General features: G+C 33.7%; 1 protein-coding gene across 3 annotated transcripts in view; it reads left to right on the forward strand.

Moving 5' to 3' along the window:
- The window catches only part of TLL1 (tolloid like 1), a 237,708-nt gene that overhangs the window by 141,295 nt on the left and 80,174 nt on the right, over nucleotides 1-16,239 (forward strand). For 2 of the 3 annotated variants that reach the window (XM_030816298.1, XM_030816299.1), the window contains one exon: nucleotides 10,240-10,355. In XM_030816298.1, the coding sequence (XP_030672158.1) occupies nucleotides 10,240-10,355 (116 nt within the window). Of the gene's footprint in view, nucleotides 1-10,239; nucleotides 10,356-15,348; nucleotides 15,850-16,239 lie in introns of those variants that run through there. The other variant, XM_030816300.1, reaches the window with a different exon arrangement.

The raw sequence follows: 16,239 nt of genomic DNA on the forward strand, positions 1-16,239 counted from the left end.
GGAATTTATAACTTGGTTGTAAAAAAAATGTTCTAACCAGTTGCAAGTGAACTACTCTATGTTTTGCCCCTAAATAAAGTTTCAAAAGCAGATTCATTAAAGGTCTCAATGTTCTAAGGGAACACTATGCTTTAATCGTCCAAGAAAGAAAAAGTTTCTGTTTTCCACATGAGAAATCTAGATTCTATGCACCTCCAGTATACTCACAATATTTGAAGTATCCTACAGCAAAGAAACATGTTTAACTTTGCATAACACAGTCTCTTCCAAATTATTTGTCCAAGGAAACCTCCTTTTACTCAATACTTACTTGTAGAATTCACTTTTGGAAGTATTGTTCTAGATACTTAAGGTTGCAGATGTAATAAAACAATAACTATAAAAGTTTTAATTGGCTGCAAATCTGATAGTGTTTGCAGAAAATCAGAGAAATGATGGATATCTTAATCATTGGAGTTTTACATAGATAATTGCTTATGTTTATTTATATATTAAGTTATTGGGAAATTCTTATATTAATTAAATTTTTATGATTTCTGGTGTCAGTCCAGGGAACTTTTAGGCTATAGAAGAGGGCTAGCTAATTCATTCATAAAAATTTAATATGTACTCGTTGACATATGGTATAGAACCCTTCTGGTGGACAGATAAAACTCAAGTGCAAGCAAGAAGTGGGTTGGTTGAATAATCCCAGGAAACACCTGGAAACTTCCCAGGGAGTTCATAATTCTGAATGTGATGGTACTTAATTCATTGATTCAACCCAGTGGATTCTGTTGACATTCCTGCTGAGAGAAGGGATTTCCTATTCCTTAATACTAGATTTGCTAAGGAAAATTGTAAGAAAGTATGGTTTTTTTTCAATTTTACTGTGATTGTTAGTTTTCTTGTAACTTAGGACTATTAAGTTTTTAAAGAGCCAGTTGATATTTTTGGAATTTAAAGCTGTTTGTAAAACCTTTTACATCATAATGATTCAATAATGAAAGTGAGTTTTCCAAATTTTTTTGCGTATAAATACATCTGTCTGCCTAATTTTTCCATGTACCAAAAGACATTTCTACTTAATATTCATTAATTATTACTTCATGCTGTTTGCTTAAGTTGCATTCATATTTGCATAAATCCCTTTAAAATGTTTTACATATGTATGTAAAATACACATGTATATGTGGTATATTTTTTAAATTCAAATTTCCACAGGAAAAAATGAATTTTTAAAAGAATGATACTGCTCTGACAAAAGATATGGATGATCCTTAACTAATGTCTGGTAACATTGGGCACATACTTTTCAACTTTTAAAAAGTGAAAATTATTTGATTAATAGCAACTAAATAAATGAACACTTGGTGTATAAAACTATCTTGATTATATCTCTAAATGTACATCTATATACATTACATTTGAGAAGCACACTGGAGATTTGTATACATACTGAATTGTAGGAAAGTCAGGAAGAATAAAAAACTAACCTTATGATATTGTAATTTATTTTTTAGCCTACAATTCTTGGATATTTCAGTTATAAACAGGAAGGTAATTAGAAGTATAGTTTCTACTATAGATTTCAATTGTGTAAAATACATTAGTGGGCCATTTTCTTAGTTGAAATATAGAAATAATGTGTACATTATTTTGTTTAATACAATAAAACCACATTGAAGAAAGCAATATGATCTGTGAAAAAGTTATTTTGTATTTCTGAAACAGTATGAAAAGCAAATTACTGTACTACAGCTAATAAAGTACCTGGAGTAAGGGAGAGCTAAAAGACATATATAAATATACATATATAGAGAGAGATATATAAATATACATATATATATATATCTTTTAGTGTTAAATTTTAGTTCTCCAAATCTTTGGGAATGACTTTTTCTTCTATCTTGGCCTTTTTTCCAACTTTTATCTTTGACTCAGTGGTTATATGTGCAGGTTTGTTACATGGGAATGTTGTGTGATGCTGAGGTTTGGGCTGCGAATGACCCTGTCACCCAGGTTCTAAGCATAGAACCCAATAGGTAGTTTTCAACCCTTGCCGCCTCCCACTCCATCCCCTCTAGTAGTCCATACTGTTTATTGTTCCCATCTTTATGTCCAAGTATACTCTATGTTCAGCTCCCACTTATAAGTGAGAATATGTGGTATTTGGTCTTCTGTTCCTAAGTTAATTCACTTCGGATTATGGCCTCCAGCTCCATTCATGTGGATACAAAGAACATGATTTCATTTCTTTTATAGCTGTGTAGTATTTCATGGTATATATGTATCACACTTTCTTTATTCAATCTACCATTGATGGACACCCAGGTTGATTCCATGGCCTTGCTATTGTGAACAGTGCTGTGATGAACCTACCAGTGCATGTGTCTTTTCGGTGGTACGATTTATTTTCCTTCGGATATATGCTTAGTAATGAGATGGCAGGGTTGAATTGTCGTTGTGTTCTAAGTTCTTTGGGAAATCTCCAAACTGCTTTCCTCCATGGCTGAACTACTTTTTATTCCCAACAGCAGTGTGTAAACATTCTCTTTCTCTACAGCCTTGCCAGTGTCTATTGTTTTTCATTTTTTTAATAACAGCTATTTTGATTGGTATGAGCTGGACTTTTAAATGTTCAACAAATAGCCCCCTCCCTTCCTCTTGTTCTTTCTCTTTTTCTGTGTTTCTTTCTCTGCCCCTCTCAGCCACTCTGTGCATGTGGATAAATCTGTCTCCCTTTTTGCTTCTTTCTCTTTCTGAAATAGTTAGCTTTGAGCCCTACATATAATTACCTGTTTAAGGTTCTTCTTTTCCTTAAATGAAGTGCAGTCATGACTTATCAGGATAAGGACAATGATATTGGCATAAAATACTTACCACAAGCCAAATAACATTAAGCTACACTGATGCAGTAGGTTTACCAATAACTGCAAGTATATAAATGGAATAGAGTTAAAGATTCATAACTGTACATGTAAGTCTAAATAGGGTGACTTATCTGTGAGTGACCCAGAAGAGAGTAAGAGTTTATAAATTGAGTTCGGATTGTGTTTGGTTTTCATACAGAGAGGAGGGTGTTATAAAGCTGAGTATTCCTTTGGAGTTTGTTTTATTCTTACTCTTTTATTAGAAATTCCTGGTGGAAAGGCAGACAAAAACAAGCAATGGGGAAAGGACTTCCTATTCAACAAATCGTACTGGGATACCTGGCTAGCCATGTGCAGAAGAGTGAAACTGGACTCTTATCTTTCACCATATATAACCATATACCAATTAACTCAAGATGAATTAAAGATTTAAATGTGAGACCTCGAACTATAAGAAGGCTTAAATAAAACATAGGGATCACCATTCTGGACATCGGCCTTGGGAAATAATTTATGACTAAGTCCTCAAAAGCGATTCGACAAAAATAAAAATTGACAAGTGGGACTTAATTAAACTAAAGGGCTTCTACACTGCAGAAGAAGCTATCAACAAAGTAAACAGATAGCCTACACAATGAGAGAGAATATCCACAAACTACGCATCTGACAAAAGTCTAATATCCAGAATCTATAAAGAACTTAAACCAATCAACAAACAAAACAAATAACCCCATTTAAAAAATGGGCAAAGGATATGAACAGATACTTCTCAAAAGAAGACATACAATCAGCCAACAAACATATGAAAAAATGCTCATCATTGCTAAACATCAGAGAAATGCAAATCCGAACTACAGTGAGGTGTCATCTCACGCCAGTCAGAATAGCTGTTATTAAAAAGATGAAAAATGACAGATGCTGCTGAGGCTGTGGAGTAAAGGGAACACATACACTGTTGATGGGAATTTAAATTACTTCAGCCATGGTGGAAAGCAATTTGAAGATTTCTCAGAGAACTTAAAACAGAACTACTACTCAACCCAGCAATCCCATTACTGTGTATATATCCAAACGAAAATAAATTGTTCTGCCAAAAGGGCACATGTATTCTCATGTTCATCACTGCACTATTTACAATAGCAAAGGCATGGAATCAATCTAGGTGTCCATCAATGGTGGGTTGGATTTTTAAAATGTGGTAGCTATAGACCTGGAATACTAGGCAGTCATAAAAAAGAATGAAATAATGTCCTTTTTAGCCACATGGGTGGAGCTGGAGGCCATAATCCTAAATCAACTAACACAGGCACAGAACACCAAATACTGCATGTTCTTGTTTATAAGTGGGAGCTAAATATTGAGCACACATGAACATAAACATGGAAACAATAGACACTGTGGACTACTACAGGGGAGAGAGTGGGAGGCGACAAGGGTTGAAAAATTACCAATTAGGTTCTATGCTCACTACCTGGGTGCAATATGCCTATGTAACTATCTTATACATGTACTCTTTGTATCTAAAATAACAGTTGAAATTACAAAATAAAAGAAATGCTGGCAAATGCAGCCAATAAAATATATTTGGCTACTTTTAATGCCAGCTTTTTTTCTCATCAGTTTTTGCTCACAGCTTTATTAGATCTGCATTTTATGGCACTGTTTTGTAGAGGTTAATCTTGAAAAAAGTACTGACCTGGTAAAGAATATAGTTAGATATACAAGACTATGGGTTTTATGGTCTGTGATAAGTGGGGCCTTGAGTCCAAGAGGGCAAGTTTCTAACAGGCAGGCTATAAATACTGCTGAACTCTACTAAATGATATATAAATTTTTTAATGTATCAAAAGAGTGATGGCATTAAAATGTATATATTTTAATTTTCCTTAAAATCATACTATTAGTTTTTGAAATTTATAACTGATAAATACCTTGTAATATATTCTTATATTTATTCACATATGCCAAAAATATAAATTAGGTTGGTATATGAAACCTCAATTAGTTATTACACAGTCAATGCATACTCATCATGAAAAAGCTCAATACAAAAATAAGGTTAGGAAGGGGATAGTATGAGGATATGTTTCCTTCAGTTTGCAATTGTTTTCATTGCCATTTCTTGCTCTTGGCTTTAGAGACAGGAGCGTAAAGTCTCTTTATGCATTGCTGTGTTAAGAAAAAATACGATCCCTTAGAGCTCTGGCACTCTGCTACTGTAGGACACCCTCATTCATTGCCACATCACGTAGCCACAAGCGGGTGGGAAAGGAAGGTAGAGCTGCTCGACGTTGGGGTTGAATAGGTTTCTGGACACTGCTTCCTTTGTCTTTATGATGGTTTCCAAGCCTTTCAAGCATAAGGCATTTTAAAGGACAACTAGCAGCTAATGCTACTTGCCTGTCTTATAATCTTTTTGTATTCCTGTGAGGACAACAGGTGTCCACATAGGGAGGAGAATGGTTATTATTACAACACTTCATCTTCCCATTAACCCAATAATTAGCAGTTTATTTGTGAAGGAGATCATTTCTAAGGTATACGAGTGGTAACGTATTTTCTCTCATCTTAAATGATTGATTTGTTCTCATATTTTCTCTCTTTTGGGGTCCCCTTCTTCTATGATTCTCATTTTCTAAATGCGTTGACCTCCACTTTACCCTACTCATAGGATTACTTTCCCTTCCTACTACTAAGATGCTTAATTTAACTATTCTTTTGTTTTTATCTGCATTTTATCTTAATTTAGTTTTTCTATAATCCCGTGACCTTTTGCTTATAACTGCTTAGTATTTAGACCAACTATTGTCCCTAATATTCTCTCAGTAAGTCTTCCTTAATTGTGTCAAGTAACATAGTGAAATTTTTAAAAGTATAACATAAATTGATAATCTAAAAATAAAGGGATTTTGAGGATTAGAATCTCTATCATTATGTAAAAGTGTTGCCTATTCCCACAGGAACGTATGTACAACCTATGTTCCCAAATATACAAGTGTTTCCACTTTTAATAAAGAATACTTATATAGAGTGTACATATCTATGGATGCACATTTATGTGGAAGCTGTAGGAATGGCAGGCCAGTTTCAACATGCATGGAGTTTGAATGCATTGTTTTAAACCGTTGCTTCATTTAATTTAGCATTAAAATGAATTAAAGCTTCTTTTCAATTACTTAAATCATAGTTACTTATATTTTGAGAGAATTCTCCTAGATTCTGAATGGAATATATTTTATATAACTGCTTTTGTATATGTGATTCTTGGCTAAACTATATTGCCAAGATGCAAAAAAAAAAATGCATTTAGCTATTTCTTTTAATTTATTCACGGATATGTTTATTCATCTACCCAGCAGATATTCCCTCATTTAGTGAATGGTAGCCAGGGCCATCCAACAGCCCAAGCCAGAACTGTGGGGAAAATTGTTGCCTCCTTCCTCCGTCTGCTTCCCTCCTGATACTCAATGAGTTTCTGGGTTATTACTATTATTTTTGCCTTTTTTTTTTTTTTTTTTTTGAGACAGAGTCTCACTCTGTCACCAGGCTGGAGTGCAGTGGTGTGATCTTGGCTCACTGCAACCTCCGCCTACCAGATTCAAGCAATTCTCCTGCCTCAGCCTCCCAAGTAGCTGGGACTACAGGTGTGTGCCACCATGCCCGGCTAAATTTTGTATTTTTAGTAGACATAGGTTTCACCATGTTGGCCAGAATGGTCTTGATCTCTTGACCTCGTGATCCACCCACCTCGGCCTCGCAAACTGCTGGTATTACAGGTGTGAGCCACCGCGCCTGGCCGATTTTTGCCCTCTTAGTATCTCACATTCCTGTAGTGAATCCCTTGTCTAGGTGTCATCTTCTCTTTTCTGGACAGCTCTCAGGCCTCCCGTTGGCCTCTTGCCTTTATTTTTATATCCTATCTGTTCTCCAGCTATGCTGCTTGTTGTCCGGGCTGCCTACTGGATGAGAAAAGCTTCCTGGAGTTGATAATGGGGCTTCATTGTAAAGGATGGTTTGGGCTTGGCTATGCAGTTATAACGGATATGTATTTTAAAATGTTCTAGTAATTTCTCTCTTTTAATATTTCCTTATTTAAACATAATTTTAAACCAAAATTGCATTTATGATATTTAAAAATGGAAAGGAACTATGGATTTATGAATAGTTTAAATTTACCAACTACTAAGTTGATTCAACATATTTTTATTTCTTTCTTTGCCCTAAAGATTCCTTTTTCTTTTCTTTTTTTTTTTTTTTTTTTTTTTTGAGATTGAGTATTGCTCTGTCACCCAGGTTGGAATGCAGTGATGCAATATGGGCTTACTGCAATCTCTGCCTCCCGGGTTCAAGCGATTCCTGCCTCAGCCTCCCAAGAAGCTGGGATTAAAAGTGCCTGCTGCCACCACGTCTGGCTAGTTTTTGTATTTTTAGTAGAGACGGGGTTTCACCTGTTGCCAGGCTGGTCTCGAACTCCTGACCTGAGGTGTTTTTATTTTATTCAGCCCGCCTTGGCCTCCCAAAGTGCTGAGATTACAGGCATGAGCCCACTGTGCCCGGCCAAGTTTATCTGTTTCTTTGGAGACTTACCTAATACAAATTATTGTGTGTCTACTTATGTTATCATTACTCTTAGTAAAATTATAAATGTGTTCCTACAGAATATGGAGAAGGGGAAGTTTTCAACCTTTGAGATACGATGGGAGCTATAGACATTAGACAGCAAAAGTATTTGCAGATGGATGTGGAGTCAGCTATAAAAGTAACCATGTAATTAAAATAATGAGAGCTTATTATAATAATTCTTCAACAATGCACAATCTAAGTGGTGTTTACGCAATTCAGACACAATTTTGTATGCTAGAAGGAACATATATATGGATTATCTAACTTAAAAGTAAGATGGATCACATGATAAAAGGTTTTGTAAGTTTAACTTCTCAGTTGTTTTATTTTAAATTTCTTGTGATTAGAACATTGGTATGTTTCTTTATATTAATAATTCTTTATGCTTTTACTTTCCCTAATATTATTGCAGAAGTAATTGTATTGCACACACATTATTACTCTCACAAGAAACACCATTATGAAGTTTATATTATCATGATAGCCATTTTACAGAAGAGAAAACTGGGATCAAGCTTTTGAGCTTTGCATGTGATGTAATTAATAAGTGACAATGACAGCATTTAAACATGTCATCTTGGCCAGGAGCAGTGGCTCACGCCTGTAGCCCCAGCACTTTGGGAGGCCGAGGAACTCCTGAGGTCAGGAGTTCAAGACCAGCCTCTCCAACATGGTGAAACCCCCATCTCTACTAAAAATACAAAAATTAGCTGGGAGTGTTGGTGCACGCCTGTAATCCCAGCTATTCGTGAGACTGGGGCAAGAGAATCACTTGAACCTGGGTGGTGGAGGTTGCGGTGAGCTGAGATTGAGCCACTGCACTCCAGCCTGGGTGACAGATTGAGACTCTTTCCCCAAAGAAAAATAAAAAAACTTATGTCATCTCATCCACTCACCTTGCTGTCAATGAACAGTCTAAGCATTTGGACTTAGTAGTGCCCACTTTTTTGTTTTGCTAATTTTCCTTTAGTTTTTTAAATAATAAAGTTTGACTTTTATATCTGAGAATAAATCAACAAATTCTGAAACATCTTATGTAGTAGGGGTCAGCTAGCCTGGGACAATCACATTTATTGAAGAAAATTCACAAGTAATTACCACAACTTGAATATACATGTTTCCACTTCTTGCGTTATAATCAGACACTATATTATCTGGACTTATTAATTTTTAGTGTATGTTGTATTTTGTTTAGCATGTATTTATCTTCTTAATCAGAAAAGTATTGTATGCATACATTTATGGATTAAGTATATTTAATTTATTTAATTGCACTTGAGGAAATTCAGTACTGGCATTCTCTGTGGCTTAGTGGGGTTTTAAATTATTACAGAATTTATTTTTAAACTGCTGTTAATAATAGTTTTGTTTTTTTTTATAGAAACACACTCAACTCCCAAATCATTGTTTAGCATTTAACTGGTCCTCCTTAGAAGCACATTGTTTGCATTAATAAAATCTTAATACATTTTCATTTTTCTAAGACTTCTTTTAACCTTACATTTATCAAGTGCCCTGGATGATTTATAGAACAGTGCTGATTTATGTATTCTTGACCTTGAGCTTTTTTGTCCTAAAGTTGCTTTTGTCTGCCTGTTCATCAGACTAAACATTATTTACTCCTACTTTAAATATATTGTGTTGTACAAACACCATACCTATTTTTCTGAATAAACATTTATAGCATATCTGACTATTTTTAGAGCTCTATGCTTTGTTTTCGTATTCACTATCTTTATTTAACACAAGCTATACAGATCCATTTATAATTTATTGAGGAGTTGATGAGGTGAGAGTTCACCTGCTGGTAGCTAAGGCCTTGTAATATGATAATAGCTCCCTTTTGATTGCAGTGTCCTTCAGAGGGAAGGAACTGTTCTTTCAGATTGTTGAGTGAAGGTTAGAAAGAGGACTGGCTGCAGTGGAGGAATTATTCTTAAGTTAAGGATACTTCAAACAGCCTAGGTTCGTGGCACATAGCATGTCTTGCAAGAGCAACGGGGAAGCCCATTGTAGAATGGTGCTGAGAACTAGCCTTGGGTGAACACAGATCCTCATGCTGTGCAGCTAATAATTTGCTGTTTCAAATGACTGAAAATTGGTTCCAGGGAATTAGACAAGCTTAGCAAGAGGAAAATTCACAAATTGCTTTTTTAGCAATTTCTACTTAACCTCAATTGAGAAAAGTAAATGTTTACATCTTTTTGGAAAATGGGAATCTTCCATGATGTTTATATATATATATATATATTTTCTTATTTTGAAAAAAAGTTTATTGTGTTTGACATTTTGATATTACCTTGGTTGACTACTCATTAGTTATTTTTTAATATTTTTTAAACTTGATATGGTATTCACTTAAACTTAGCCTCAATTTAAATCAAATATATTAGTGAAATGTTTCACGTGGTCCCAGAACCATATCGTCCAGGTATCACTGGCCTGAATCTGAACACGGGTGTGCTTTAGAGGGGCTACTGGCTCCTTGGAAATGAATGAGAAAGGTTTCCATGAAGAAGAGTTTTATGAATGCCACGTTATTTATCTTATAATCTTATGTGGTGATTCACCATAATGATGCCATTAAATATACTGGAATTACAGGAAGGGACATAAAAAGAAATTTACTTAGAAAGGAAACATCTTCTATAAAATACAAACATTTAGTCTTGTCTAATACCAGAAAAACCCTTCAAGGCTTTATTTATGATATTCATGTCTTTTATACAAATTAACCAATGATCTTATATTTTTTTCCTTTCAGCATGTGGAGAAACCCTACAAGAATCCAATGGCAACCTTTCCTCTCCAGGATTTCCCAATGGCTACCCTTCTTACACACACTGCATCTGGAGAGTTTCTGTGACCCCAGGGGAGAAGGTAGTTTATACCGTCAAGCCCACTATTTTACTCTTATATAAGTACAAAAGTTCATCATCCTTCAAATATAAATTCGCTTTATCCTTTATTCTTGTTTGATTTTTCAAATAGACTAAAAAGTTCAGAAAATTCATAATGGGAATTGCTTAAACTCCAGGAATTTTTTTGAAAGATATAATTTTAAAATTTTTAATGCGATAGGAGGGTTGAAATAATACAAATTATATTCTCAGACACAAATGAAATTGTGGTAAAAATCAGTATCAGAAAGACGCTTAGAAAAATCCCCATATATTTTAAGATTTAAAAATATACATCTAGATGTCCAGTTCAACCAGGAAAAAATTATAATGAAAATTGTAAACTATTTTCAACTATAAGAAAAATATTGAATACCAACCCTGTAAAATGCAAATAGAGTAGTACTTAGTGAAAGAAAATTTACAGACTTAAATACTTACATTAGGAAATATGAAATTCAGACCCCAAGTTAATGAGCCCAGACCACCATATGAAGAGGTTAGAAAAAGAGCAATAAAAGATATTTTAAAAGTAAATAGTAAAAGATAAAATTAATAACATGAAAATAACATATGATTGGAAGTATGAAAATGTTGATAATTTGAATTGATTAAAAAAAAAAAAAAAAAAACAAGGAAATGGGTCAGGCGAGGTGGCTCACGCCTGTAATCCCAGCACTTTGGGAGGCTAAGGTGGGCGGATCACTCCAGGTCAGGAGTTTGAGACCAGACTGGCCAACATGACGAAACCCTGTCTCTACTAAAAATACAAAAATTAGCCTGGCACTGTGGCACACAGCTGTAATCCCAGCTATTCCGGGGGCTGAGGCAGGAGAATCACTTGAACCCAGACAGGGAGAGTACAGTGAGCTGAAATCCCACCACTGCACTCCAGCCTGGGTGACAGAGCAAGACTCTGTCAAAAACAAAAATAAGGCCGTGCGCGGTGGCTCACGCCTGTAATCCCAACACTTTGGGAGGCCGAGGAGGGTGGATCACCTGAGATTAGGAGTTTGAGACCAGCTTGGCCAACATGGTGAAGCCCCGTCTCTACAAAAAATACAAAAATTAGCTGGGCGTGTTGGCATGCACCGGTAATCCCAGCTTCTTGAGAGGATGAGGCAAGAGAATCACTTGAACCCAGTAGGCGGAGGTTGCGGCGAGCCGAGATGGCACCATTGCACTCCAGCCTGGACGTTAAGAGCAAAACTCTGTCTCAAAAAAAAAAAAAAATAGACAAGAACAAACCACAAGGAAATAGATGAAAACACGTCTGATCAAGAAAGATGAAGAATAATAGAGAAAGCACAATTTGGGAAAAAAATTTAAAAGATTATTAGAACCATAGAGTCTTTAGACAACAAAATGAGAATAAAAGAATCTTTTGAACATTATACCAATAACTTAAAAACAATGAGTAAAATGGGCAAATTTCTATAAAATATTACAACTAAATTCTTATTCAAGAAGAAATTAAAAAGTATTCACAATAGCAAAAACATGGAATCAAGCTAGATGCCCATCGATGGTGGATGGGATAAAGAAAATGTGGTACATATACACCATGGAATATTATGCAGCCATAAAAAAGAATAAACTCATGTCCTTGTAGCAACATAGATGGAGCTAAAGGCCATAATCCTAAGTGAATCAATGCAGGGACAGAAATTTAAATACCACAAGTTTTCGTTTATAAGTGGGAGCTAAACATTGAGCACCCATAGACACAAATATGGGAATAATAGACACTGAAGACTGCTAGATGGAGGAGCCTGAAAAGAGGGAATGGGTTGAAAAATGACCTATGGGTTGTTCGTACTTTGTCTTTGATTTTTATTTACCTGGAAGAATGTAAGTACTCTCATTAGCTGTGGTGGGAATGCAATTGCAATTTTTTTAATAGTTTGATGTTGTTGATGATAACCGAATGGTATTAGGAGATAATCATGGGTATGGAGTTGTCCAGGTTTTTATAATATTCACGGTGGAAACTCTGAATGAAACACTCATGAAACATAAATAATTTTTAGATGCAAAAAATTACAATTGACTTAGAATACATGAATGCATGCATAGTTCTTGACAGTTATTTTTAATTTAAAAATTATAAGTCTGTTGTAATATGGTTATAGGTGTCAATCAATTTTTATTTAAGTTCTTTTAATAAGAGTCAGAAAGTATATTATGAAGGTCATTCTTATGAAAACACGGAAGAGTGAACTTTAAAAGACACAAATTTTGAGAACAAGTTTAAAGTATACATGATTTTAAAAAGAAAACCTCATAGAATATGAAAAGTTGGGAACAAGATTAATCAAATTAAATTGTTTCATAACAGCAAGTTAATATCTGGGAAAAACATTTCTCCTGTCCAATTCCAAAACTCTCACCATTAGCATTCAGAGTTAATTCATTTTTCTTGTATGTATGATTATCTATAAAACTGTATTTCCAAAAATGTTGTAAATAGGAAGAAAAAAATCTATCATCTATTATTTTTCTTAATATTATTTGTAATGATTAGCAAATACATTGGAGTGTTATAAGAAGCCAGTGAACAATTTTAACTCATTATAATCCTTGTGTCTTTATTATTTTCTTATTTTCTTTCTCCTAATATTTGATTTCATTCTGCTGGGTTTTTTTTCTTACTTCTTGAGCTGGGAATTTAATTCACTAATTTCAAGCATCTTTTCTTTTCCAAAGCAGACATTGAAGGCTGTAATTTTCCCCTCAGAACTACTTTACCTGAATTCCACCAGCTCAAAATAGAGAATTTGTTATGTTTCAATTCTACTTTTTTCTATTGTTATTATTTCTTCTTAACCCACATATTTTTTCAGTAACGTGTTTTTCTTCTTTGCAAACATTGTTTCTTCAGTCATCCTTTTCCTATTTATCTCTCCTTGAGTCACCTTTAGGGAAAGCACTATCTTTGTGTATCAGTCTTTGCAATAGCTTCAGGCTGATATGACCTTGGAAGTGACTAGTATTCATAAGACTAATCTTTGCTTTAAAAATATGTTTTGTGCAATGGTTGGGTGCATCATCTTAATTGTGATGCTCATAGATTCTCTATATTATTGTTTTGTCTGTTTATCAGATATTTACAAATATTTGTCACTATGGTAGATTTGTTAATTTCTCTTTATAGCCTTGTTAATTTTTGTTTTATATATGTTTATGCTATATCATTTTATATACATGTTTACAACACTTTATCCCCCTGATGTATTAAACTATACATAATGAATTTCTTTATAATGAATTTCTTTATTTCTAGAGATGGTTCAGGTTAAAACTCTATTTTGTCTATTATTAATAAAGCTACACTTATATTTTGATTAATATATTTGCCAGGTATATCTTTCTCCTGTTCTAGACATCTAGACATTCAATAATTTCCAACCTTTTCTTTCAAGTATCCAATTCAGTTTATTTTTATTTAATCAGTGGATGGCAGGTTTTGTCTTTAATTATAGTGCTTATTTTAATTCTATTTATTGTGACTATTGGTGTGTTTTAGAGAGTATACAGTCCAGTTTATTTTTTGTTTAACCCATGATGGCAGGTTTTGTCTTTAGTTAGAATGCTCATTGCAGTTCTATTTATTGTGACTGTTGGTGTGTTTTTATTTCTTATTTGCATTTTAATACATCCCTTTTTTGTTCTCCCCCTTTTCCTTCTTATGCATTGAATTATTTTTTTTTATCATTTCATATTTTTCTCTCTACTGGTTTGAAAGTTTTAAATGTATACGCTATCATTTGGTACTCTCTACCAGCTTTCTTTCTTAATCAAATTGTATTTAATTTGTATCTTTAGCCTCTTCCCAATTCAAAAAAGGATCTTAAAACATGTAAGATTATTCCCTTTCTATAAGATATTGCTTTGCATATTTGTTGATACCTTTTTTTAATCACACAAATGAGACACTGTTGTCTTTGCACTTAACATTAGTTTTACATGTGCAAATGCTACCATGGATTTTTATTATTATTGTGGTAAAATAAACTATAATATTATTGTAGTAAAAACTACATAGAATAAAATTTACCATCTTAACCATTTTTAGTGTGCAGTTCAGTATGTTAAGTATATTCACATTGTTGTGAAACAGATCTCCAGAACTTTTTCATCTTGCAAAACTGCAACTCTATACTCATTAAACCCAACAAATCCCTTTTCCTTCCATCCCTTTGTGCCTGGCAATCATCATTCTACTTTCTGTTTCTGTGAATTTGAGAAACCTCATATGATTGGAAGCATAGAGTATTTGTCCCTTTGTGACTGGATTATCTCACTTAACATAAGGCCCTCAAGGTTCATCCATGTGACATTATTTACATTTTAAGCCTGAATAACATTCCATTGTATGAATTCACCACATTTTCTTTTCCTTTCATTCATTGGTAGACATTTAGGTTGCTTCTACCTCTTGGCTATTGTGAATAGTGCTGATATGAACCTGGGATTGCAAATATCTCTCAGAGACCTTGTTTTCAATTATTTTGGTTATCTATCCAGAAGTGAGGTTGCTGGATCATATGGTAGTTCTATGTTTAATTTTTTAAATAATCTTTATACTCTTTTCCACAGTGGTTGCATTATTTCACAGTCTTCGCTAAGACTGCAAAAGAGTTCCAATTTCTTTCCATCCTCACCAACACTTGTTATTTTCTGTTGTTTTGATAGTAGCCATCCTACTGGGTGTCAGGTGATATCTCATTATGATTTTGATTTGAATTTTTCTGATGACTAGTGAACATCTTCTAGTGATAACTTGGGCATCTTTTTGTATGCTTACTGGACATTTGTATATAGTCTTTGTAGAAATGTTTATTCAAGTCTTTTGCCTATGTTTAAACCAGATTATTTGATTTTTGTCTTTCAACTGTAGAAGTTTTTATATATTCTGGTTATTAAGCACTGATTAGAGATATGATTTGCACATATTTTCTCCTCTTTCACAGGTTGTATTTTCACTCTGTTGATTGTGTCTTCTGATGAACACAAATTATAAAGTTTGATGTCATACCGCTTGTCTACTTTTAGTTTTATTGCCTGTGCTTTTGGTGTCATAGCCAAGAAATCATGGCCATATGTAATAACATGAAGTTTTTACCCTGTGTTTTCTTCTATGAGTTCTATAGTTTTATAGTCTTATATTTAGGTCTTTAATCAATATTGTGTTAATTGAAACCATTCTTGTATATGTGGATATCCAGTTTCTTCAACACCATTTGTTAAAGATTTACTAAATGTTTTTATTCAGCATTCCTGCTCATGTTTCTGACTTCCATTATGGCTTATTTTGGTCCTGCCTATAGCTTACATTATAGATTATTTTTTAAATTAACGTTTTTGTTTTTGTCTGTTTGAAAATGTGGATTTTTTACATGAATTTATAAAACTATAGTTTCACTGGATATAGTTGGCTGCACATTTACCTTTGCTTTAAATAAAGGCTTGCAGAAATACCTTCATTTCAAATATTTTTAATGTACAATTTTGCACATTAAAGTTATCAAAAGTGATTTAACAAGCACTAAAAATTTAATAAGTTAATACCCATATAAAATGAATGAACAAAGAATTACTCATAAGATGAAGCTGCTTAAGATGATTTTCAAGGCAGTTTCCCAAATTCTTGGATACCTCTCATGTAATAAAATGTATCTTAAAAGTATTGTAAGTCTATGTGAAGTCTATTTATTTATTTTTTAAACAAGTAAAATTCTGAAAGGCACACCTCATGCAATCCAAAAAATAGAACTATATACAGCTTATTATATGAATATAAACACATGGCTGTTATATAAAGAAGTTAAATCAAGCTGTATCATTTATAAATTTTATAAATT

The sequence above is a fragment of the Nomascus leucogenys genome, chromosome 7b (genome assembly GCF_006542625.1).
Source record: "Nomascus leucogenys isolate Asia chromosome 7b, Asia_NLE_v1, whole genome shotgun sequence".
Classification (NCBI taxonomy): Eukaryota; Metazoa; Chordata; class Mammalia; order Primates; family Hylobatidae; genus Nomascus; species Nomascus leucogenys.